Source organism: Spermophilus citellus (assembly GCF_964194105.1).
Source record: "Spermophilus citellus genome assembly, chromosome: 2".
NCBI lineage: Eukaryota > Metazoa > Chordata > Mammalia > Rodentia > Sciuridae > Spermophilus > Spermophilus citellus.
The window spans coordinates 174,997,706-175,025,235 of NC_138183.1; the positions used below are offsets into that span (position 1 = coordinate 174,997,706).

The 27,530-nt window shown below is 42.3% G+C and overlaps 1 protein-coding gene across 1 annotated transcript; it reads left to right on the forward strand.

The window, feature by feature from the left end:
* On the forward strand, positions 1-25,599 carry VSTM5 (V-set and transmembrane domain containing 5; the record flags this gene model as incomplete). The annotated part of the gene is made up of 4 exons (XM_081282204.1): positions 1-181; positions 24,852-25,178; positions 25,286-25,426; positions 25,556-25,599. Exons 1-4 carry the CDS (start codon positions 91-93, stop codon positions 25,597-25,599), a joined length of 603 nt encoding a protein of 200 aa, XP_081138330.1. The 5' UTR covers positions 1-90.
* Between the last annotated feature and the right edge of the window lie 1,931 nt (positions 25,600-27,530).

A 27,530-nucleotide genomic window follows, 5' to 3' on the forward strand; every position in this document is an offset into this window, starting at 1 on the left:
CGTCAGTGCGGAACACACACCGGCGGGCCCTGCGCTGCGCCCCGCCATTCGGGACGCCCATGCCGGGCCTGTGCTACCCGGGGCTTGCTCATGAGGCCTCTGCGGTGCGGGTGGAGGAAGACCCGAAGCATCTCCCTGGGACTCTTTGCCCTCTGCCTGGTCGCAGCCCACTGTCTGCAGAGTAAGCGCGGGGCAGCGCGGGGCGGGACGGGGCGGGGCGGGCTCTGGGGTCTCGCGGCTGCCTTGGGCCACTTTGTCCGGTGGAGGGCGCGCGGCGAGCCGGCTGGCAGGCCCCGCTCCTCTTCTTCACCCGGCTGGACGCGCAGCCTGAGTCCCGGCACCGATCGCGGCCGAAGCGCCAGGGACAGAGCAGAGGCTCCCTCGGCTCGGGCCACTTCGGGGCGCTCACCCGGCCCGACGAGCCTGGCCAGCAGTTATCGGAGCCGGAAGCCGGCTGGGAGATAACCGGCTCCCCGCGCGGAGGCTGCCTCCTCTGCGACATGTTTTATTTTATTTTATTTTTCCTGGAATAACCAGACTCCAGACTACAGTTTCCAAAGGCTCACGCACCCCACCTCCTACTATAGGCATTCCTCCATCCTTCTATGGACTTCCTGGGTCATCAGAGTGTTCTGACCATTCAGACAACCCACAGCAGCCTGGTTCTGAAAGAAAAGCGTTTAGCGGGTTTGAGTTGGGCAGTGGTTCCTGAATTTCTTGGACAGAGAAGGTCCTCACCATGCGACACTGCTCTGGATGGCTAGCTCTAGAATGCCCACATGATTTGGCCCACTGTCCCACAAACTCAGTGGACACAAATTGTAATGCAGATTGTAATGCAATTTTACTTTCTCATGCATTCAATCATTATCATCATTCCCATTTTACATATTAGTCAACTGAGATTTATATGGACCAGAGCAGTGCCGCAGGAGGTGAGAGGACCTATAGTAAGGTACAGCACTTGTGTGTTCACAATCTCTCCAACTTTACAAGGTTCCTATCATTTAATCCTCAGGACAACCTTATAAAATGTTTCATAGGTGAGGAAAGTTGAGGCACAGAAAGGCTATGTTACTTGCACAAGGTGACCACCTAATCAATGGTGAAGCCAAAATTCAAACCTAGCCACCTAGCACTGTTGCTCTTTATACTTCTGGCTAGAGCCCAGCTTTGAAAGTTGCAAATCTTAGAAAGCAAAAAGACTATGTTGGGGTATGTTCCTCTCTCAGCAGTGGAACAAGAAATAGCTGGTTGTTAATCTGCAGATGAATATGTGTTTGAATATGCAGTGAACTTCTCTGTTGTTTTGTAAGCCCCAAGCATATGATTCCAACCACCATTGGTACACATGTGTACAGATGCCTTTGATGTTCAGGGATCAGTCATTCATTCACTCACTCACTAACTATACTTTCTCCTGAAAGAAGCAGGCCACAGTGGATACTGGGGACACCATGGTTCACAGTTTTGTCCTCAGGAACCTTAGGTGCTTATACTGACAGTCAAACAAGAGTGCCATCCTGGGAGTGGCAAGGCTTGTGAGGCAGGAGACTCCACATTGTAGGAGCCTACAGGATCAGAACCCAGGCTTGTGGAAACAGTTGCTCCAAAGGGAATCACACCTACCCGGACCTAACAAATGGATAGAAACAGCCAGGGAAGTGGGACAGGGAAACTGCAGGGTGTTGCAGACCAAATAGCACACGTAATATCTGGTAGACAAGAAAAAATGCAATTATTCATTGACTGTCTCCTGCACAGCTCTGAGTCCCTAGCACTTGCCCAGTGCTAGCCATATCTATCCCTAACAGATGCTGAATGAATGTGTACCTGCCTGAAGGAGGCCTGTGCTGTGGCCCAGCCTTAACGGTGCAGAGTGGGCCTCCTCCCTCTCACAGTTCCTCTGCTTCCTCAGCCTCTGTCACAGCCTTCCTCCAGAAAATTGACATTCATCATTTATACTGAGATTTGTGTTATGCCATACCCACAAACACAAATACCCTGAGTTTTAAATCTTTCCTCTATGACATTGTTTTGGACTGAATGTTTTCTCTCAAAATTCATAGATTGAAGCCTTAGCCTCTAATGTGATGGTCTTTGGAGGTGGGGCGTTTGGGGAGTAATTGGTTTAGATGAGATCATGAGATCGGAGCCCCCCTTATTGGATGAGTGTCCTTATAATTAAGAGGAAGAGAGATCAAAGCTCTCTCCCTTTGCCCTGTGAAAACATAGTAAGCAGTTTAGTAAGCCAGGAGAGCCCTTGCTTAAAACTAAATCTGTCAGCACCTTGATCTTGTACTTCTTCCAAAACTGAGAAATAAATATCTGGTTTTTAATTCACTTACTTTTTGGTATTTTGCTCTAGACAGAAACTAGTACTGAGAAGCAGGGCATTGCTGTAATAAATACTGAACACTCTGAAAGTGATTTTAGAACTGGATAATGGATAGAGGCTGGTGGAGTTTTGAGGGGCATGCTAATAATTTGGATGCTAAGGGTAATTCTGATGAGGGCTCACACAGAAACAAGGGGAATGGACAATGGAGAAAAAACAATTTTTCTTTATTTATATGTGGTGCTGAGGATTGAACCCAGGACTTCGCACAGGCTAGGTGAACATTCTATCACTGTGCCACACTCCCAGCCTATGTTCTGATAGTTTGTGGAAGGAGAAATTTGCAAGAGATGAAATTGGATATTCATCAGAGGAGATATTTAAGTGAAATGTTAAAGGAGAGGCTTGGTTCCTCCTGATGGCTCATAGCAGAATTTGAAGAAGGAAAGAAAGAAAGTAGGGAGGAAGGGAGAAACTGTTAAACTAAAAAGAAACCAGAACTTAAAGGTTTGGAAAATTCTCAACTGTTCATATCGCAAAAAAATTAAAAAACATGTACAGAAGAGAACACCAAGGGTGTGGCAATAGTGTTGGATAAGATTAGTGTGGGTGTGAACCTAGAGGGTAATCATCTACCCCAACGGATATACTTTCAGTTTGAACTGAAGGGATGGAGACAGGAAAAAAAATGAAGGAAGAATGTGGACTTCTTAGATCCTATGGGACAGAACCATATAGTGATTCAGCTTAAATCTACACTGTGCTTCCAGATAGGAGAGGAATAACCAAAAGAGATTCAGAGATCATTAGGGCTGCCTTCTCAGTTTGAAAGGGTGGGAAGGGACATTGCTTTGGTTTCAAGAGGCCAGAGAGTGACTGCCCAGAGCCTTGGGGAACATAGGGTTACACAACAAAGCTTCAGGGGTTGTGACCCCACCCCACTGGGTTCTGAAGGCAGAGCATTCAGCAAAGATTATTCTCTAGTTTTAAGATCTAAAGGACTGGGTATGGTGGTGCATGCCTGTATTCTCAGTGACTCGTATCAGTGTCTTCACATTCAGTCTAAGGAGTCATTTGACATGGAATGGAGCTTGGAAAGGTCTTGGATCTTGGGTGGAAGATGCTGGAATAGTTCCCCTAATAGACCCTTACACCAGTGCCAGAGGAGGGTAGAGATATGAGTCCCTGACTGCCAGGTACTGGTAAGGGGAGCTACAATGAAGTTCCTCTGACTGTCTGACCTTCTGTAGTAGGCTAAGGTCATTACCCCAGGTTTACTATGGGGCTGGATAGAAGCCTTTCAGAAGCCAGTTCCTAAAAGTGGGACACGAGACCTGCTCTTTCCTTTACCCATCAACCAACTTTTCAACATACTTGAGGGTAAGATTTCAGGTATTCTTGATCTGGAACTTGTTTCTTTAGGTCAGATAGATGGTCAATTCAGTTCAATAGTTCCTGCTTGAATGAGCTATCTCCCACGTCACAGACTGCTGCTTGCTGGTGTTGCAGACCTGAACACCGGGTGGTACCTACTGTCCCTTCTAGCAGGGGAGATGGGCTGTCACTCAATTCTCATAAGTACAAGGCAGGCTATACACTGTGCTGAGGAAGCCTTGTGAGCCCGACAGAGGAAATGACATTAAGAGATGTCTTGAAGACAGAACAGGGTCTGAAGAAAGAGGAGGGGGTGATCTGAGCTGAGGTTGAGGGGGTAAATGTGCATTACAGAGTGGTCAGTAGTTTGGTGCAAGTGGAATTGGGGGTGAGGGGGAAACATGGGAGATGGGGACTAAAAAGAAAGGAACAAATTATTGAGGTTTTTCAGAGCCAAGGGAGACACAGCTAGATGTGTATTTTAGAAAGCTCACTTAAAACAAAACCAAAGGTAAGAAGAGCTAGGCTGGGTGTGGTGGCTCATGCCTATAATTCCAGCAACTCAGGAAGAAAGATCCCAATTAAAGCCCAGCTTTGCAAATTATTAAGACCCTATCTCAAGAATAAATCTTTTAAAAGGACTAGAGATATAGCTCAGTGGTAGAGCACCCCTGGGTTCAATCCCCAGTACTGAAGGAAAAAAGAAGATGAAGAAGAAGAAGGAGGAGGGGGAAGAAGGGGAGGAGGAGGAGGAGGAGGAGGAGGAGGAGAAAAAGAAGAAGAAGAAGAAGAAAAAGAAGAAAAGAGAGACCAGAATCTCCTGAGTTTGTATAACTGTTAATAGCAATTACAAGAGAAAAACAATTGTTCATTGCACACTTACTTGGTGTCAGATACTATAATAACTGCTTTCAACTCATCTTTACAGTTATCCTACAAAGAGGTGCTATGAGTCCCTATTTTATAAGGAACCAGAGGCTTGGAGAAGTTGAGGGGTTTGCCTAAAGCATTCATTCATTCAGTAGGTGTTCATGGAAAGCCAGAGTTGCTAGGCACTGTGCTAGATCTTGGGGATTCATTGGTGACCAAGATAGACTGGCCCCTGATTCCCAGAGCTGACAGTTGATCTAGGAGGATAAATCATTAATCAAGAGAATCATCATCACAGCGTGGAATAAGTGTGTTAATACAGAGGAACAGGGAACAATGAAAGCACAGAACTGGGCCCCTCAACCCAGTACTGAGGGGTTGGGGAAGACTTCCTGGAAGAAATGATGTTTAAACTAAGATCTAAAAGATGGAGAGAAAATGGCCCATTAGATTCTTTGGAGGAACACCATATTGTAGTCTGGGGTATCCAGTCATGTATGCACCTTGTCTTAGATCATCCTGTACTCCCCTTCCAAGTACCTTCAGGCATCCTATAAACACCTTCTGAAAGAATGGTGGGAGAGCATGTCACCTCATTTGTTCCTTTGTCCTCCTGTTCAACACATATTTACTGCAGAGGCGTCTGAGGAGAACCCTTTTCTAGGTCCCCAGGCTGACCAGTGGCCTGAACAATGACCCTAGGTCCTGCAGCCCACTGTAGAGAGGGTGGACCCAGCCAGTTCCCCACTTCCAGGGTTATGCAAGGGAGGCAGTCACCTCTGCCATGCCTGGCTTTCTTGGCATCTGATTTGAAGCACAGGTGTTACTCTCCCATAAACCATGGTCTTTCAGAAAGAACAATTCCCACCCAACAAGGATGGCCCTTGTTTGTACCTGGAAAAAAAGTATGATAGAAAAATTCCTTTTGGAATTCCACAGGGAAGAATTTAAAGTTGCTCAATCTCTTGCTGCATTTCCAGAAGAGAACTGCAGATTTACAAATGCTATTTTGAACCTACTGGGCTGCTGTAATAAAATACCTTAAGACTGAGTAATTTATGAACAACATAAAATCACAGGCACCATGATGCACCTGTAATCTCAGCCACTTGAAAGGCTGAGGCAGGAGGACCACTTACACTTAGAAGTTTGAGACCAGCCTGGACAATGTAGTGAGATCTCAAAAACCAACAAACAAAAATGGAAGTGTATTGCTCGTGAGTCTGGAGGCTGGGAAGTCCCAGCTCAAGACAGATTCAGTATGTGGTGAGAACCTGTTTCACACAGATGTGCCTTCTACATCCTCACAGGAGGGCTTGCTTGAGCATCTTTTATATGCCACTGGTGGAATTCTCGTGAGTTAATCACTTTCCAAAATCCCACCTCTTCCTACTATCACACTGGACATCAGGTTCCAGCATGCAAATTCTGGGAGACATCAACATTATACCATAGTAAAGGCTCATTCCAATTCTATACTTACATGATTGAAGCAGGAAGAACCAGCCTCCTTCACCCAACATGCCATCTTCCTGTCTTAAACATACTACTGCAATCTCTCCAGCTTCTGTTTACACACCCCTAGGCATGGGGAGTTGACCACTTCAGTAACTACTCTGTGAATCTTCAAAGAATTCTCCCAAATGGTAATGTATTGAGCAATCACTAAGTGTTAAAAACTGATAGGCTCTTCACTGTATTGTCTTGTTTAAATTTGTTATTCTGCAGGAGTTATGCATAGTATTATTATGGTATCCTTAGTGCAGAAGTTCTATAACTGAAAGAAATTCATCAATTTGCCCAAGATCACATAGTTATTGCTGGCAGAGTGCAATTTTGAACACAAGTTTGTCTGACTCTAGAATCCATTACACACACTGCCTCAATCCCACTCAGCAGAACCTGTCTTCTTTTCTTCTTTGCCCATTTGCCCTCATTCTGGCAGTGCCTGTCTGTCCCAGTCTTCCCTCCTCCAAGATGACTTGTGCATCACAGGTGGTCCCCTACCTTACAGAAGTGGAGTTAGCAATGCTGGAAAAGGAAAGGAGGGGCCTAAGCCTCCCAGATTCTGAGAGCACCAGGGCACCCACTTTTCACTGAGGTCTTGCAAAATCCTTACTACTGAAGTTCTACAAATGTGGTCCAGGAACTAGCACCAGCAATATCTAGGAATTTGTTAGAAATTCATACTCTTGGGCCTAACCTCAGACCTACTGAATGAGGAAGCAAGGAGGGGACTCAGTGATCTGTTTCAACAAGTCCTCTCAATGATTTGGATGCAGCTACATACTTTGAAACACTGCATTATGAAACTGGAGGAGGTGGGGGAGAAAATGGAATTACTTAGCCTGTCTGTTTCTCCTATGTCAATAGAAATAGGACTAACCAGGTAGAGTAGAAATTGAAGGAGACCAGAAAGAGTCTACCTCCCCCAAATGTCTCCTTGAAAGTGCTCAAGTGTTTCAAACATTCCTCCCTCACACACTTCTTTGGCTTTAAGCTTTGTTAAAGTGCCCCCAGAAGGAGGTACAGTAAATGGTCTTCACCATAGCAAAGGCTGCAAACCTCCAGTGGTTATCAATCTTGTTGCACCCTGGAATCACATGGGAAGTTTTAAAAGTCAGAGGCCTTGGTCTCATCCCTAAAGACTGAATCCATTAGTCCAGAATACTATTTTTTAAAACTTCCCGGATGATTTAATCAGGGTTTGAAAACAACTTGAATAGCTGATTCAGTCCTTTCCAATTGACAAACTACATACCTGAGGACCATTACTCTGGAAACAAAGGTCATAGAAGGGCAATGTGTTCTATTTTGTTTTGTTTTGGTGCTGGGGATGGAATCCAGGGCCTCACATAGGCTCTGCTAGTGCTCTGCTCTACTGCTGAACCATACCTCAGCCCCATCTGACAGTCCTGAAGGAAGCCTCACTTACATGAAGGTGTTGGCAGGGCTGCTCCCTTCTGAAGACTGTTCCAGGCCTCCACCCTGGCTTCTGGTGACTTCTGGGAATATCTGACATTCTTGGTTTATAGAAGAGTCACTTTATCTCTGTCTTCATCTTCACATGGCATTCTCTCCTTTGCAGCCAAATTCCCTCTTTTAGAAGGACTAGTCACACTGTGTACAGCCCACCCTGATGACCTCGTTTTAACTTGATTACCTCTTGTAAAGACACTGCCTCCAAATGATACACATTCTGAGCACAGGTTAGGATGCCAATATATCTTTTTAGGGCACAGTTTAAAACATAGCAGGCAACAAAAAGGGTAGGAATCTTGGATAGAGAGCAAGTCTTGGTGGTTCCATGCTCTACATGGATTCTGGGCTCACCTGTAGTTTGTGACTCCTATCTAGGCCTTACCAGGCCCCTGATCACTCTGTTGCACCAGTTTCTCAAACTAGCATTGGTGAACTCTGATAATATGTATATTTTATGTATATATATATATGCCTTCTGCAATTTTGGATCCATCTGCCTTCTTTGTCTCTCCACACCTTTTGGTAATCAGTTCTTGTACAATGGGTTTTCTCTGAAGCATCCTAGTTCTGCTTTGGAGATATATATATATTTGTTTTTTTTTTAAATCACCTAAGAAACAGAAAAACTAAAGGCTTACTGTGTGTCAGTCACTGACTCTGCAACAATCTTGCAAAGTAGCTGTTGTGACACACCCACTTTATTGAGAAAGAGATTCAGAGAGATTAGTCAATTTGTATGGAACAGAAGAGTACCAAGGGAAAGGGTAAACATTTCAGAGAGAAGTTGAGGAATCTCATCTGTCAAGGATGTAAGACAAGCCAAGTTTCTCCCCACGACTAAACAAGGATCCCAGAAGCCCTCTGCCTGCTTCCCCCATCCCAGAGCACCCTCTCCCCACCAGCAGTGCCTAAGCCACACTCCGGCTGCCTTGGTGCTTCTGCCACCCATGAGCAGCTTTCTCCACAATTACTGTGGCCTCCAGTGGCATCACATCTCTTTTCAGAGACACGGAAAAACTGAGGGACCATTCATCTCAATTCCAAACTCAGGAGAGAGAATCTGATTGGCCCATCCCAGAACATGTGGTCTGCCTTGGTCCAATCACTAGAGCCAGAGAGATGGCTTCCCAAGGCTCTCTCTGCAAAGGTTCTGAGAAGAGGTGGAGTTGAACTGATGGGACAGACAAATTAAAATAACAAGCTTCCAAATGGAGTGTGTGACTAGAAATAAGTGTTTATTAAATGTTTGTCTCAGGCCCCACCCCTTCCCAAATGCTTGTTGAATGGGAGGAGATTAAATGGAATTCTCTGACCTAAAATCAGGACTTCCTTTGGGTGAAAAAGAAAAGAACCAATATCCCCCACCCCTCCACTCCAGAGTTGTTCCTGGTTATTATCAAGATCTCTTACCCACATGGGGGTTTTAATTGTTTCCCTTTAATTGTATCATTGACAGCCAAGCCACAAAGATTCCCAGCTACGAATGAGAAAATGGCAGCTTAGAGAGGTGAAGGAATTTGTTCAAAGTCACCCAGCTTGGGCCTATGCAGCCAAAGCAGAACTAGGATGCTTCAGAGAAAACCCGCTGTACAAGAACTGACTGCCAAGGGCAAAAGGTGTGGAGAGACAAAGAAGGCAGATGGATCCAAAATTGCAGAATGCATTTATTGAGATTTATGGACTGAAGTGTGTTTTCGGCAGTAGCAAGACAACAGGATCCCTGTCCCTGGAGGCAGGAGGAAGGGGTTTATTAATTTTTTCCCCACTTTTTAAATTGGTGCATTATAGTTGTACATAATGATGGGATTTGCTGTTACATATTTGTACATGAACATATTACACAGTATAACAATATAAGTTGGTCACTATCAAGAGGAATGTGCTAAACTATATGAAGGTGGCCCATGGCCAACCAGAATGCATCTGGGCTTTCTGAATAGAGGGAAAAAAAGCTATTAATGTGCCAAACATCAGTTAAAAAACAAGAAACAATCTAGAGGTTAGTGGCCAGCATGAGAAGTTTGACCATCTTAACCACTTTGTTTATCCTATCAGGTTTTGAATGCATGCTAAGGTCACCTGGTAGGCATAATGGATCTTACAACCAAGCTGGCTATATTCAAGGTAGATCCCTACACTGGGGGTCTGCTGGCTTTGCTGCATGTGCTTCCCTGACTTCCCCAACTGGCATCTTTCCCTCCTCTTCTACCCTCTGTTCCAAACAACAGATCCCCCAACTCCAGCCCAGTCCCAGTTGCCCTGAAACAGATGTGCTGGAGGAGGGTAGACCTTGTACCATTCTGTTTAATTTCCAATTAAGAGTCAGAAAAGCAATTTGCCTGTTTTCTTTGTTTTAAAAGTTATATTTCCTGATATGTTTGCAGTGGCCTGAGGTATAGACTATGAATTATGTCTGATTAGTCCTGGGATTCTTCTAGGCATTACTGGTATATGCCCCTGCTGACCACTTATTGTTTATTTACTGTGGGATGGGATATGCTGTCCTAGGTGCTTGCCATTCATGCATTCACTTTGATTTCTTCTAACATATCGGAACTGTGAGGAGGCTATGGCCACCACTGTTTGTTGTTGTTTTGTGGGGTTTTTTTTAACTTTATTTTATTTATTTATTTTTTTCATGTGGTGCTGAGGATCAAACCCAGTGCCTCACACATGCTAAGCAAGTGCTTCTACCACTGAGCTACAGCCCCAGCCCCTGGCCACCACTGTTTTACAGATGAGAAATAGAGGCTCAGTGACTTTGACAAATTTGGCCAAAGTCGTGATGTTAAGAAAGAGTAAGTCAGTATTTGAACCAATGTCTGCTTGACATCTCTTCAAAGCCCTTGCTTCCCTGGTAGGATTCCTTTGGATTCTTTTGGCTTCCATCTTCCAGAAACTCAGGAACTAGGCTCGGTGCACATGTACACATGTATTGGAGCAGCCAGATCACACCAAAGCCAGCTGTGGAATCCTAACCCTGATGTGGTACTCAGCTTGGCATAATCCTGGGTTTGTATCTCGCAACTCCAGACCAGATGTATAACCCTATAAGGGGAAATCACTGCTCAGAGTTTGCCATTCATGTGTCAGGCACTCTGCAGGTCTAGGGCTGCAACAAGGAACCAGAAAGGCAGCTCCTATTCTCATGGAACTTCAATTGAAAGTAGGAATAGATGTTAAATAATATGAACTGAGATGGGTATTATAAAGGAAAGGTGTCATGAGAACATGTAAAAGGATATCTGGCCCTGCCAGAGGGTTGGAATGAGCTTCTCAGAAGAGAATGACTGAGGTCTGAAGGGAGAATAAAGATTAATAGGCAAGTAGGGAGGGAGCAGGGAAAGGGAGCAGTATGTGCACAGTCCCTGTGGTGGAGAGAAAATGATGAATCATCAGAGCATAAGTCCAATGTGCTGGGAGCCCACAGAATGAGGGTGTGCTGAGGACATGGGCCTGACAGGAAGGCAGAGTCCAGACCTCACCTGTCTGGTCAAGCCACTGAAGACATTTTAACTTATTGCTAGAGCATCAGGGAACCAACAATGGATTAAAGCAGGAGGGTGACATGATACAACTTATATATTGAAAACATCACTCAGGATACCACATAGATGATAGGTTAGAGGAGGGTGAGGAGGCACGGTGAGGCAAATTGGGAGACTGTTGTAGAGGGGGCAGCTTGGACCAGTAGGATAGGGGAAAGAAGAGCGGGCACAAGTCAGATTCGGGTTACATTTTGGAGGTAAGACAGTCAGGACCCAGTGACAATGTGGGGGTGACGAAGGACGAGGTCGTCTTGTGGAGCTGGCTGGCTGGGAATGTCTTTCAGTGAGGTTGTGGATAAACTCCCTCCCAGATGAGAGGAGTTATACTCTTATTGTTTTGACTTTAAATTAATTTGATTGTTTTGAATTTTTCTTAAGTTTCAATATGTAATATTTGCACACAACCCAAAATTCAAAATGTATATCCTTCAAAGTCTTGACCCCCAGCTGCCTAGGTCTTCCCCTTGGCCCCTGGAGTCCAGAGTGTTCCCAATTCCTTCTGTATCCTTCCTGAGATAGTTAAAGCATTTTGTCACAACTCTGCATGCATTTAATTTATCTTTGGAGATGCTGAAGATGTTGATTTTGTCAACTCTTAAGTACAGATGTTAGTGCTTGTGAAATACTTTGTCATATGAGAATAACATTTTCAAATATGAAAGGCCTTAGGCACACATTCTTGGTGTGCACTTTATTTTTAGGATCATAGAGTTTTTATTTGTTAAGTAATTCACAGACTTTCTAAAATATTCTAGCTGTTCACAAGGGTAGTGAGTGGAATGTAAAGTTTCCTTCTATCCCAGACATCCAGTCTCCTCCCCAAAGAAAACCGCAGTTCCTGGGTTTTCAAAGAATCTTCCAGAGATGTTCTGTGAACTTGTATAGATAAGATGTTTCTGTGTGTGTGTGTGTGTGTGTGTGTGTGTGTGTGTGTTTATACACAGATAATTTATTTCATTCAAGCAAAAGTTTTCTCTATACATTGTTCTACTCTGTGTGCTTTTTCCATTACTTTAAAGATCATCTAACATCAATATACATGGATCAACCTCATTCTTCTGAATGTCTTTGTAGTATTCCAAAATATGAATATAGATCATTTATTTAGCTAGTCCCTTACTGGTGAATACATGGATTGTCTCCAGTCTTTGGTAATGCTTCATTTAAGTGATCATGACAACATTTACATCTTTGTATCTGTGTTCCCATAGTAACTACAGAATAATTCCTAAAAGTGGAATTTCTGGGTCAGAAAATATATGCAATTTTAATATTTTTATTCATTACTTGGCTGCCCAGATCACACCCATTTATATTCACCACAGTGCTGGGTGAGTATAACTTTCACACACTCCTAACAGCATAATATTATCAGACTTCTTCATCTTTGCCAGTCTGATAATGGCCAGGTTATTCAACTTTCCCACCTGTGGTTTCATTGGACTATGGTACTGGTCTGGTGCTTAACAGGTATTACTGATAGGAAATGGTGACTGTTGCTCTTTGGGTGTGGTTTTTCTGGTTGGGGTACAAATTCTGAAACCTGATGAAGGTGAGCAGCCTGGCAGCCTTCACCTAAACTTGCCTCTCTCTAAGGGTATTTGGGTTTTGCTGGTATCTGGGTGACTTCTCAAGGCCATTAAACAGAAGGATCATTGGGAACCCATCCAGGATGAGCTGAACCTTGATTTCTGACTAATCAGGTACTGAGAAGGGAAATTCATCACCTGAACTAACAGGAGGGCTAGGCACCCTATTATCTGTGCATATGTCAGTCATCAATGCTGTTCTTGAAAACTAAAGGGGAAAATCATTATTTGGGTTTGATGTACCAGCCTCCTACACAAAGCTGTGCTTTCCAAATTCCAGAGGGACCTGGTTCAAGAATGGCACAAACTGGCCAGGGCCATGAATATTTTAGTTGGTGCTTAACACTTTGCCTATTCTCCTTGGAGTTAGGAAAGGAGACCTGCTAACACAGAGGTAGTGCCCCTCAGCTCAACACAGATCCCCTCTTTGTGGTCTCTTCAAATTGGCAATAGTTTGACAGGCAGGGCATGCGTGTCATCATTTGTCCATTTATAGCCAGGCCCTGTGTTGGGTGCTGGGAATTTGGGGTGCATAACCTGCCAGTTCTTCCTGCAGAAATCTCAGACACTTCCTTCTGTCCTTCAGAAGTTGGTCTGGGAGGCCAAGTGACATACATGTTTTACAGATGAGGAATAGAGGCTCAGTGACTTTGAGGTAACTTGATCAAAGTTATGATATTAACAAAATGCAGGTTGGTATTTGAACCCACGTCTGCTTGACATTTCCTTCAAACCCTCACTTCCATGGTACGATTCCTTGGGATTCTTTATACATACAGCCAGAAACTCAGGAACTAGGTTCTTCTGTGCATGAGTGCATATAAGGGAGCATTGGTGCACATGAATGAATGCATTATGCATGTATTACAGGGCAGTTTAGGTGAAAGGATCACATGTGTATTTCAGACAGGGCAAAGGAGGCAAATTTGGTCCCAAGAATCACACCAGAGCTGGCCTTGGGGTCTTAACCCTTATCTTGTGCTCAACTTTACATAGTCCTGGGTTCAGCACCCCACACCCCTAGACTGGATATATAACCCTTTAATAAGTCAATACTCAAGAATTCCCATTCATATTCCAGGCATTCTTTGGGGTTCTAGGTCTACAACAGAGAACCACACAGGCAGGTCCTACCCTCATGGAACTATTGAATTGGGGGATCGACAGTCACCTGTGGTGCCTGTGGTGGGCCCAGGGCAGTGCAGGTGATATGTGTGATAAGACAATGAGCTCTGCCAGACTGTTCTGGAAATTCAGTTCTGATCCTCCAAGGCTCTATCTGAACACTCTCCTGGGTTCCTACAGCCTGAAGGATAATTCCTCCTGGAAGTCTTCAACCTGTTGTGGCTCTGCCCCGGACTCTGTCGTAGAGGCCTCTTACAATTACCAACCTTAACTGTTTTGCTCACCAAATCCTAAATCTGAGGCACCCTTTGATCCCTGGACCTCCCTGGGTGGTCTCTCTGTTCTCAGCTGGGATTGTCCTTTCTATCTTTCCTGAGACTTTAAAAGATTACTCCTTACCCCTCAACTTAAATGCAGTCTTCCCTCTTTCCCTACTCTTGCAAACTTCCTGGCTTATTAGAAAATAAAAAGTACCCAGGGTTTGAATCTCTGCTTAGCAACTTACCATGATATTGGGCAAATAACCTAGCCTCGGGAGACTTCAGTTTGCTTCCCTGTAAAATGGAGATAATATCCTCTTCACCAGTCCAGCACCCAGTGAGCCAACACCCAGCGTTGAGAAAGCCTGGGGAGGACACATTAGGCTCAGGGATTAGCAGAGGTTCCTATTCAGGTGGGGCTGCGTGGGATGCAATCCCTTGGAATATGTGTTAGGGAGCCAGATGGCAGACTGGTTTTCCACTCCCTCAGCTTCCCCAAGCTGGTTTACTGCATATTCCCCACGGTACCCCTGGGGTGCCTCAGAAACCAGAAGTCCTTTATCTCTGTTCTTCAATATTTCTTGGTTGAGCCTCAGGGTGACCATCTAGCCTGGTTTACCCAGGACTGTTCTGAAAGCACTGAAACTGCTGCATCCTGGGAAATCCCTCAATCTTGGGCACAGAGACAGTTGGTCACCCCTGGTTGGTGAGACAGGTGAGATGGGGCTGCTACTCTTGGCACACTAGAATATAATAGGAAGAGTTCCAATGAGGCTCCACCTCTTAAAGAATCCACCACCTCCCGAAAGCATCTCAGACTGGGGACCAAGCCTTTAACCCATAGGCTTGAATGACCCCAAGTGCTGTGTGCCTGCTCAGGGACTGGCCTGTTGCTGGGCCTTAGACATGTCATGTCACCTGTCTTCTTGGGAGATCTGAGGTTCTTATAAGCCAAGGCACTTTCTCCCCGTCTCCTAGAGTGGAGGTCCCAGTGTGGAACCTAGGTGTGTCTTGCCCATCAGGGGTTTCCACTGCACCTCACTCCCACTTAAAACTACCTTTTTGTAATGATTCATCATGCCATCACCTCACTCCAACAGTTTCTCAGTTAGGAGTCCTGAACCCTAGGCTTAGTGACTTCTCTGCTGCTTAAAGGCTTAATGCAGATGAGAATGACAATAATGCTTATTTCCTGGTTATCAGATGCATCTGATGATCACATTTGCTGGATAAGTGATGTTTCAAATTAGTGAGGTGAAAATGAGTTATCCTAATTAAGGTCTATGCTATGATTTGTTGAAGTGTCCATCAAGGGCCTATGTGTTAAAGGCGTGGTCCCCAGCTTGATATGCCTCCGGGAGGTTGTGGAACTTTTAGGAGGTAGAGCCTTATTGGAAGTCTTCCCAAAATATTATGGTGTGCCCTTGAAGGAGACTGTGAGTCACTGGTCTCTCTCATTGCTTCTCAGCCACCATGAGGTGAGCAGTTTGTGTCACTATGTACTCTCTGCCAAGATGCTGCCTTACCGTATAGGCCAAAGGCAATGGGAGTAATCAGTCATGAACTGAAACCTCCAAAACCATGAGCCAAAGTAAACCTTTCTTTATTTTAAGTTGCCTTATCTCAGGTATTTGTTACAGTAACAGAAAGTTGACTAACACAGTGTATCTCCATGACTTAAACTCCAGATTTAAGAGACGAGGTTGGTAATATATGTCTCATTATTAGTTGGTATTCTTGTTCACTGGAGCTGTGATCTGAACAGTATTGACCTTTGTTGTTATATTAGGAAATATATCCCCCTTTTTTAAATAATTAATTTTAAGACTGAAAAGCATGTGATTTATTTGTAAGAAAAAGAATAAGTAATCGTTCCAAGTGTTCTTTCTGTTCCAGCTTATTGTTCAGTAGATGGCTTCACCTTCCTAGTACTTTATCTCCATGGCTTTTAGTTATCAGAGGATCTGACTGGCTCTAAGGGCTGGAGCTTTTAGATAGCTCTTTAGTTCAGGTTCCAGTAACTTCTGTCCTGCTGAAATCTTCATTTCTTTGACTTGTTCTTTAATGGAGGCAACACCGTCTATCAAGGAGATGGATATAAATTTAGTTCCTCCTGGATTTTCTCATAGAATTCAAGGGAAGATATTAAGGCAAACTTTTAAACTTTAAATTTGGCTTTAGACTTTGCTGGTCAGATTGCTTGGTTTTATCAGGAAAACTTAAAAACATTTTTAAATATTGTATTTTTAATATAAATTCAATAAATAATCTTAAATTGTGTAAAATAGTCTTAGAGAATAAAATATTATTACAGTCCAATCTCAAAGGAGTAATGCCTGTTAATTAGTTTAGCACATTTTCCTCCAACATTTTTTCATGTACAATATGCACATACTAGCACATATTTACACAAATACAAATGAGATCATTATTCTATTTTATAAATTTATTTGGTACCATCACAGACATCTTTCTTTGTCCATATAGAGCTTAATGCTGAGCTACATTCCCAGCCATTTTTTTGTTTTTTATTTTGAGACAGGGTCTCACTAAATTGCACAGGCTGGCCTTGAACTTGTAATCCTTCTGCCTTAGCCTCCTGAGTCACTGGGATTCCCAGTGTGCACCACTGTGCCTGGCTTGCTTACTTATTTATTTTTCATGTTGGGAAATGAATCTAGGGCCTTGCACATGCTAAGCATGTGCTGTACCACTGAGCTATATATACCTATAGCTACAAAGCTCATTCTTATTAATGGCTACCTACTATCCATTTTATGATTAAAATTTGACATATTGAACTAACCTTCTTGAGTAGAATATTTAAACCAAGTCTAACTATTGAGTAGCCATTAAGTTTCTCTGGACTTATTCTGGGTTGATTTTAGCATGAGACACAGGAGTAGTTACTCATTAATTAAACTTTTTAAACATTTGACAAGCAGTTTGCCTTAAAACCCTTGGAATTGTTAATTTTCTATCCTTGTTTTAAACATTTATTCTTAAGTATATGTGGAAGATTGACAGAAGAGGAATTCTTAACTAAACCTAGTTAAATATCTGGTTAGTTAAAATCCTTAAGGTCCCCCCCTCCACCCAACTCTTAGCAATTCAAGAAGATTTAAATTCTATCAAGTATCTTTTCTGACTATCATGGTATGAAAGTAGAAAGTAATGACAGGTGGAAAATTAAAAATTCTCAAATGCATGGAAATTAAACAACATACTCCTGAGCAATGAATGGGTCAAAGAAAAAAAAAACCAAATAGAAATAAAAAACATCTTGAAACAAACAAAAATGGAAACACAATGTATTAAAAATATATAGTGAAGCAAGAACAATTCTAAGAGAAATTTACCAAAGAAAAAGTTACTACAAGAAAAGAAAATTAAAGACCAATATCCCTGATGAAGGTAAATGCAAAAATACTCAATGAAATCGTAGCAAACTTAATTCAACAACACTTTAAAAGGACCATATACCATGATCAACAGTGGTTCAATACACACAAATCAGTAAATGTGATATAACACATTAGCAGAAAGAGGGGAAAATATTATATGATCATATCAATGAATGTAGGAAAAGCATTTGACAAAATTCAACATCCTTTCTTGATAAAAACTCTCAATAGATTAAGTACAGAAGAATTGTACCTCAATATATAAAGTCCATATATGACAAGCCCACAATCAATTATCAATACAATGGTGAGCCATGGAGAGCTTTTCCTCTAGGATAAGGAATAAGGCAAGGATGTCTACTTTCACTTCTGATCAACAAAGTGCTTGGAAGTCCTAGAGAGAGCAATTAGATAAGAAATACAAGACATCCAAACTGGGAAGGAAGAAGTGAATTTATCTGTTTGTAGGTGACATGATCTAATATATAGAAAACCCTAATAAAAGTCTACCAAACAATTGTTAAAAATAAAAACAAATTCAGTAAAATTACAGAATTTAAAATTATGCAAAAATCAGTTGCATTTCTATATGCTAACAATGAATTATCTGAGGAAGAGATGAAAATCATTCATTTACAATAACATAAATATACTTAAGAACCAAAGAGGTGGATGTTCTGTATACAATAAGACATTTAAAAAAAACTGAAGAAGACAGACAAATGGAAAGAAATTCCATGTTCATAGAGTAGAAGAATTGTTCAAAGTCCATGCTATCCAAAGAAATCTACAGATTTAATGAAATCACTTTCAAAATTCCAATGGCATTCTTCACAGAAATTGAAAAAACAGGGCTGAGATTGTGGCTCAATGGTAAAGCACTTGACTAGCATATATAAGACCCTGGGTTCAATCCTTAGCAACACACCCCCACACCCCCACACACTTTTTTTTTTAATCCTAAAATTCATGTGGAACCATAAGACCCTGAATAGCGAATGCAATCTGAAGAAGGTCAAAGCTAAAAGATATCACATCTTCTGATTTTAAGATATATTACAAAGGTATAGTAGTCAAAACAGTATGGTACCAGCATAAAAACAGACACATAGACATGGAACTTTACAGAGATCAGAAACAAATCCACACATATATGTTCAACTAATATTCTACAAAGACACTATGAATACATGATGGGAAAAGGATAGTCTCCTCATAAATGGTGTTTGAAAACTATACATCCACATGAAAGGAATGAAAATAAACCATTATCTTACATCATTCACAAAAAAATAGATTAAAAGTTTAAATGTAAGACTTGAAACTATTAAACAGGAAAACACAGGAAAAAGCTCTTCTTTACATTGTCTTGGTAATGACCTTTTGGGTATGACATCAAAAGCACAAGTAACAAAAGCAAAATTAAACAAATGGAACAACACCAAACTAAAACCTGCACAGCAAAGGAAACAGCAAACAAAATTAAAAGGGAATCTATAGAATTCAAGAAAATATTTGCAAATAAAAATATACAAAGTACTCTTACAATTTAAGAGCACTTAATTGGGAAAGGAACTGAACAATTATTTCCCCAAAGAGGATATACAGATGGACAACAGGTACATGAAAAGACACTCAACATTATTAGCTATCAGGGAAATGCAAATCAAAATCACAGTGGTATATCATGTCATGTTGTACGACAGCTATAATCCAGAAGATGAAGATAACAAATGTAAAAATAACAAAATCCTGCCATTTGAGACAACATGATGTACCTGGAGAACATTGTGCTAAGTGAAACAAGCCAGTCACAGACAAATACTATATGATTGACCTCATATGTTGAATCAGAAAGAAAGAAAGAAAGCCAGGCAGCCATAGAAACAGAGTAGAATAGTGGTTTCCAGAGCCTGGGCCTAAGGAGAATGAAGAGATCTTGATCACAGTGTTCTGGGGATCTGATGTGCAGCATGGGTAATGATAAGTGTATTAATAATCATTGTACAACATAGATAAATAATTACCATATATACTTTTAATATACGCAACCTTCATTTATTAATTAAATATTTTAAAATTTGAAAAAAAGGAAAAAAATAAAATTAAAGTTTCTGAGTAAGAGAAAATACAGAAACCAGTGAGAGCCAGCTGGTATCGCAGCCAATATACTTGGGGTTATTATGTTTGCTTGTTCTTCAATTTTGCTATTTCTTAGGCCAAAGTAACTGAAAGACTCATAATGAAGGGTCATAAGCCTATTAAAAAGGCTGGTGGGCTGGGGACATAGCTCATTTGGTAGAGTGCTTGCCTTGCATGCACAAGGCCCTGGGTTCAATCCCCAGCACCACACACACACACACACACACACACACACACACACACACAAAAGGCTGGTGGAAGCCAGGTGCAATGGCATAATATTAGCAGCTCAGGAGACTGAGGCAGGAGGATCACAAGGGAGAGGCCAGCCTCAGCAATTTAGGGAGGCCCTAAGCAATTTAGTGAGACCCTATCTCAAAATAAAAAATAAAAAAGGGCTTGAAATGTGGCTCAGGGGTAGAGAACCTCTTGGTTCTATCCCCCAGGTACTGAAAAAAAAGTTAGTCTCTTAAGAGACTAGTTTGTCAGTAACCCTGGCCAACAAGGTTTACAGACTGAACATGAAACACACAGAGATTATGATACAAATTTATCACTAGTTTTAAATATAGTTCTCCAACTCTTACAGAAATCACTACTCCAACTGCTTATATGTGAGGCCAGAGATATCAGGAACAAAAAACAGATGATGTTAAATTAGATGATAGAGCAATAGATATCTAAATAGACAGTCACAAGGTAGAATACAGGTTTTGTAATCAGGCAGAATTGCTTGAAATCCCATCTTTGCCACTTATAGCTATGTGGGCACATCACTATATGTAACAAATACCGATTATAAAGTACATGATGATTGGTACTTAAAGCCTCAATTAAATTGTACTTCTCTTTATGTATATTACTTTTTAGATGTAGCTAATTTTTCAAACCACCCAAACAGCTGATGTTGTTTCCTGTTTCCATAAATATTTGATCATTCACTTATTTGTTTGCTTGACAAATGTTGATCAACAGGCCATCTATGAAATATAGGGAGATGCTAAGATCTATGTACACACTGTTGTTGGGTGTTGTTGGGCATTGTGCTGGGTACAGGGAACACAAGGATGAAGAAAGCATAACTCCTGCCCTCTCGGGGCTGACCTAGAATTTGACCTCTCTTTCCTTCTCTATTCCAGAGCCTTAAACTCTGCACTTTGTTCTGTGTGGAAGAATAACTCTGTCACACAGTGAGGGCCTGAATGAGAAGGAGTGATTCCAGTAGTCAGAAGAATAGTCCTTAGGTATCTGAAGAACTCTTTATACTGAAAGAGAACTTCTGCAGTCTGTGTGGCTGCAAAGGAGGCAGATTTCAGTAGAAATAAAAGGGAGCTTTTGAAATCAAGTTTCCCTAATCTGGACAAAATTTACCTTGTAAGTAGAGAATACTCTGTCTCTTCAAGGAAGAGTCCTGCCAGAGGCTGAACACTGAGCTCTTTGACTTCCCACACTGGGAGGGAGGCTGGCCAGTAAGATGCCTTCCATCTTGGAGTTCTGGGATTCTTTTATTGAGCTCCCGTATGTTCAGACCAGGATTAGGTTTTTATCCCCAAAGGTAGTCCATGAGAGAGCCAGTGGACACCCCAAGTAATATGAGCATGAAATATAAAAGGACCAACCTGTACAAAATGACCTCCTCACTTACCTGCCCAAGGACAGAATTTCTCAAGTTTCTCATTCTCTGGCTTTAAGACATTGTTAAAATGTATTCAATTCAAGAAAATGCTTACAAACTACTGAGAACATTTCAAAGAATATTGAAATGACTGGCAGAGGATACCACTGGCCAAATGTAAGATAACCCAGAAGAAAAAAATTATAAGGAGCATAATAGAGTAAAACATCTTAATTTTTTTTTAAAAAATCAAAGTCTATCAGGACACTAAGAGAAAATGGGGATGATCAGGTACACAGATAAGTAGCTCTTTACAGAGAAATGCCTGCTACCAATAAATTTAGAATGAGAACATTTAAAGTTCACCATTTTGCAGCCATCTATGAAATATAGGGGGATGCTAAGATCTATGTACACACTGTTGTTGGGTGGTAGTGCAGTCACATGGTCTCTAAGTAGTACCTTACTAAATTACAAGGGAGAATGTACCATTGTTAAGGTACCACATACCACCCAAGGGCTCTAACTCAATCATGGGACAGACTCACATGATTAGTCTCCAGGAGTGATGCCACAAGAAAACATCACTTTTGCAGTTTTGATTTGTTTTTTACTTTTATTCTAAACAAATAAATCTGGAGTAGAGCTCTAAAATTTTAATGTCATGAAATCCGCCCCCACAAAAAAGGTGGAGAAATCTTATTAGATTAAAGGACATGTCAAACAAATGCAGTAAGCAGCCCTTGATCAGATTTTATATGTAAGCAAAAAAAAAAAAAAAGTTTGAAGCATCATTTTGTAGTCAGTTGAAGGAATGTGAAAATATACCACATGTTAATAAATAGTACTATAGGAAGTTAAATTTTGGGAGTGGATCATGTTGTGCATATTTAGGAGAATGGCTTGTTCTTAGGTGAAGTGTCAGGATATCTGCAGCTTACTTTCAAATGGTTCAGCAAAATGAAATTGAGAATTTTTTTTTTCAAGAAAGAAGCAAATATGGTAAACTATTAACCATTGGTGAATCTAGGAGAGTATATACTAATTGCACTCGACTTTCAACATTTAACCTTTTTTTTTTTTTTCCAGTAGTAGAGTTTGAACCAAGGGCCTTCCTTGTGCTAAGCAAACATTCTTCCACTGAGCTACACCCCCAACCCTAACATCTTTTTTAATAATCAAAATTGGGGTGTCCAAGAAATTAAAGGAAGCAAATGTTTTCCTACTATCATATGTAACACAATAATTCGGATACAAGATATTCCAGCAGATATCAACAGGGTATATCTACCTGAAGTAGTATCAGATCCCCACAGGCTAAGTTGGCACCTGTGCTTCTGACCTAATGGCTATAAATCAGGGGTTTCCACATTCTGTCTTCTTGAAGTTCAATTGAGTTGCTAGAGCAGCTCAAAGAATTCAGAGAAACACTCAATTTACATTTACCCATTGATTATAAATGATATTACAAAGACTATAGATAAATAGATGCACAGGCCAAGGTATGTGAACCCGGCTCAGAGTTTCTATATCCTCTCAGGGCATACCACCTTCCAGATACTTCCATGTGTTCAGCTGTGCAGAAGCTCCCTGATCTCTGTCCTTTTGGGGTTTTATGGAAGCTTCTTAGGTAAGCATGATTGCTCACTTCATTGGCTACAAGTGATCAACCTGACTTGCATCCTCTCCTGGCAGGGTTGGGAGTGGAGGGGCTGAAAGTTCCAATCTTGGTCTCTCTTGTGACCAGCACCCATCTTGAAGCTATCTAAGGGACCCCAACTCCAGTCATGTAAGCATAAAAAAGATACCACTCCAGAGATTCCAAGAGGTTTAGGAGCTATGTGACAGGAACCAGGGACGCAAACCAATTATTTCTTTATTATATTACAATATTACAGGGAGAAATACATTTCTGTTACTTAGCAGCATTTACTCTTGAAAGCCATTATTCCCAATTTTCGGCCTGGAATTTATTGGATTATTTTAGATACCCAGCTAGGCCTTAGAAGAGGGTTACAAATGGGATATGCTGGAGATGGGAGAGGACAATGAGAAAGCCCTGGAGAAGTGACAGGTATGGTTCCCTGGAGTCATGCAGCAGGGTACCTAGGGAAACTGGGAACCCAGAGAATGAGGGGGCTAAACAGGAAGTGGAGATAGAAACCAAGGATTGGGCTCCAAGTTTGTATCCTGCCCTGTTAACTCTCCAGGCTGGAGCCATCTTGACCACTCCTCTCCTTGTGTGGGAGGCATTTGTCACAAGTTCTGTTCCCTCTACTGCCAACTACTGACCTTTGATTTGAGCATGGAGGTTAAATGTGTGAGTTTTGGAATTAGTGGCCCCTGCATAAATCTCAGTTTTGGTACTGTTGAATGTGAGGTAAATCCTTGATAGAATTACAATGGATCAGATGAGACCTCAAGGACAGGAAAAGTATAAAGCAGTTGGCAGAGGCCCTGGTGCATGGTACCTGCTTAGTATTTTGTGCTAACACACACATGCACACACACACACACACACACACACACACACACGCACACAGATACCCCTCAGCCAATGGCACTTCTCTTCAACCACATCTTCTGCTTGATGCCACCTTGTCTCACCCATCCCCACATTCACATCCAGTTGGTCAGCATTCCCCACTTCCAAATGCATGTCCTAAATCAGATTGCTCTTTACCAACCTCCGAGACTGTCACCACTGTCTTTTATCTCCTTAGATAAGGAACCACTTAACTGCTCCTCTTGTCCCCCAACCAGTATGTTTTTAGTGGCAGATATTCTCAGCTTCCTGGGGAACATCACCCTTCTGCCTAAGCCTATAACTTCTCATCACCCCTGAGCACCTGAAATCATGACTTGGCTCCTGCCCACCACTCGAATCTCATCTCCTACAGCTTCCCCAGTGCTCACTGCTTTCTGGCACTCTGACGACTTTTCTGACCCTCAAACTCATCCATGCTCATTCTTACCATGCCTTTTCTGTTCCTTCTGAAATCTCTTCCCCTGTGTCTTCACAGGGTTGCTTCCTTCTCCTCTTCCTTGTCCTTTAGGTCTCGGTTCAAAAGTCATTTCTTCAGCAAGGTCTTCCTTGGCCATCTAATGCTGTTTATCACCTCACTATTATCCTTGTTTATTATTATTATTTTTTGAGGTACTGGAGATTGAACTCAGAGGATATACCACTGAGCTACATCCCCAGCTCTTTTTTATTTTGATAGTGTCTCACTAAATTGCCCAGGCTAGCCTCAAACTTGTGATCCTCCTGCCTCAATGTCCCGACTTTCTGGGATTAAAGGTGTGCACCACTGCGCCTGGCAATGTTCATTATCTTTACAGCACTTGTCATTACCTAAAATTACCTTGTTTGCTTGTTGATCCCTTGTGTGTCTCCCATATATAGTGTAAGTTAGACACAGGGAAATTTGTATCTTGTCCACCTTTACAGCATCAATACCAGAGCCTCTAACCATTCCTGGCATATAACAGGTACTCAATAAATGCTTGTGAAATAAATTAATGAGTTAAATAAGTTGACTAAAGTATAAGTTCATTACACTAAAGTGTAAGTGTGCCTGACATCTAGCATTCCATCCTGCAGGTCAGGGTGTGTCACTGTACATTCCCCAGTCCATCATCAATGCCACTGTCAAAGAAGACATCCTGCTCTCCGTTGAATATTCCTGCCATGGGGTGCCCACCATCGAATGGAAGTACACGTCTAACTGGGGTGTGCAGAAAATCGTGGAGTGGAAACCAGGGACTCAGGCCAACATCTCCCAAAGCCATAAGGACAGAGTTTGCACCTTTGACAATGGCTCCATCCAACTTTTCAGTGTGGGAGTGCGGGATTCAGGCTATTACATCATCACCGTGACAGAGCGCCTGGGGAGCAGCCAGTTTGGCACCATTGTCCTGCATGTGTCTGGTAAGACAGCCTCAGGGGTCTGAGTCACCTCTGAACACAAGTGTGGGTGGTCGACTTCACAATATTAAAAGGGATCTGTCTTCTGCTTTCCCTCCCCACATCCCTAGAGATCCTCTACGAAGACCTCCATTTTGTTGCTGTCTTCCTTGCTTTACTCGCCGCTGTGGCCGCAGTGTTAATCAGCCTCATGTGGGTCTGTAATAAGTGTTCATATAAATTCCAGAGGAAGAGAAGACACAAACTCAAAGGTAACATTTGGGGCCTTGTGATTATTCATTTGTGGTTTTGAGACCACAAGTGGCATGTGTTATCTTGTTCATACCAAGAAACCACTGTGTGGCTGATTTCAATTCATTGACTTGTCTTTTGCTTTGCAGAAAGCACAACTGAGGAGATTGAGCTACAAGATGTTGAATGCTAGTCAAGCCTGGGCCCAGTTACATTCCTACCTCAAGAGGAAAACATTATTTCCTAACCAAAAGAACAAACAGACAATCTACTCTACAGCCTTTTGTGGTCCTGCCATGCAACCCATTCCTGCTAGGACAGCCAGAAGGTAACACAATGGACCACATGGAGTTGAAGTTTACTGCTTGGACAAATTCAGTCCCAGGACTTCAAGAAGAGTGACTGGGGTTTGAGCCAGGAGCTTTGCTTGACTGAAGCTTCAGGGTCATGTTAACCCATAACCAATGATGAGGGACTGGCACTGACTGCGGCTCACAGAGCTTGCTCTGGCCCCAAGGATGGTCTGTTGGAGGAATCCCTGTGTCAGGGGCCAGAGTATCTCCAGATTGGCTGATGTGCAGCCAGCACTGGAACATGCTTTCTGTGCCTTTGTGCTTATATGTGCTCTGGAAACTGCTGCACCCACCAACCTCCTATCTTGTACCTCATAAGCACTGCTGTGAGAGCTATTGTGAGAAAATCTGAGGCTTTCGGACAATCTGCTGCCTCAGAGGCAGAGGTAAAAAGAGTCTAAGGGGGTGCTATTGTGCTATAGTGAGCTGCTCAGAGGTGGGACCCTATAGCTTAGAGCTTTAAGGAGAGGAGCTTGATGCAACTCTGAGGGACCATCTATGGACATAGGAAACAGAATTTTTTTTTTCTTCCTCTACCATTCCAAAATGAATTGGGTTTTTTCTCTCATAGCCCAGTTAGGTCAGTGTGAGGGAAAATAAGGCTTATTTTCACTATGGGCAGCATTGGTCTTCCTGGCAAGCTAGATAATGCCACCTGTGTGAAAGTTGAGCCTGCATATGGGTGGTGCAACCAGGAACACAGTAATCTCAGGCTTAAGATCTGTCCCGCTCAGTCACAAACACTTCATCTCTAGTCAAGCCCTTGTTCTCTCCTACCCCAGCTGAGGAATGCTTGGCTCTCACCTACCTCACAGTTAGGATAACAAGAGAAGCCCACAGTGTGCCTAGAGCACTCTGAGCAGTTTAAGAAAAGCATGAGAATCCTTCAAGGATCTGGAAAGCTCTACTGGAAAATGATATATTGAGTATTAGAAATTGAAATGCCTTGGGGTACAGAGGCTCCAGCTAATCTTGGGGATTGGATCCCAACAGGCCTTCATCCTTAATGTCTCCAGTTTGTAGTGATGTTTACCTGAAAATTTTTCCATCCCCACTTCCATTTGGCAAGCTCCAAAATCAGGCATGAGCTGGGCATGGTAGCTGGGCATGGTCTCAAAATAAAAAATAAAAAGGTCTGGGAATGTAACTCTGTGGAAGAGTGCTTGCTTAGCCTGTGTGAGGCCCTGACTTCAATTCCCAGTAGAGAAAGAATCAAAATAAAGGTAGGTATGAATTTATTTCCCACTCTCATTTCTCTCTCCAATAATTGTGGTTTCAGACCAAAGATACTACCCCAATTATGATGGAGGCTGAGGTATTAGCAGTGTTCCCAGGCCTCAATTGCAAATTCATGCATGCAAAAGTGCTAAGACATTCCTTTTCTTCTTCTTCCTTTCAGATTCCCAATGTATATCTTTTCTGCTCCCATATAGCAGGTAAGGAGTTGCCTGAAGAAATCCATTAGATTAGACCTTTCCCTAAATAATGAACCCAGAGCTACAGGAAGAGGTCCTTTGGAGTATTCAGATAGCAACTGGTAGTGATCTAATGAAGGACTCCAAAGGCACTACCATACTTGATTCCAAAGACAAGAGAGTAGCAAGTTTACACAATGGACATGTAGCTCTAGCACCTGGTATGCGGCAGGAGCTCATCTTCAGGTCACCTTTGTATAAACACATCCAAACACGCACTCTAAATGGCCCTTTCCCAGACAGTAGAGGAACCAGGCCCCGTGCCAGGACAGTTTCTGCACAGCCATGGAGAAACA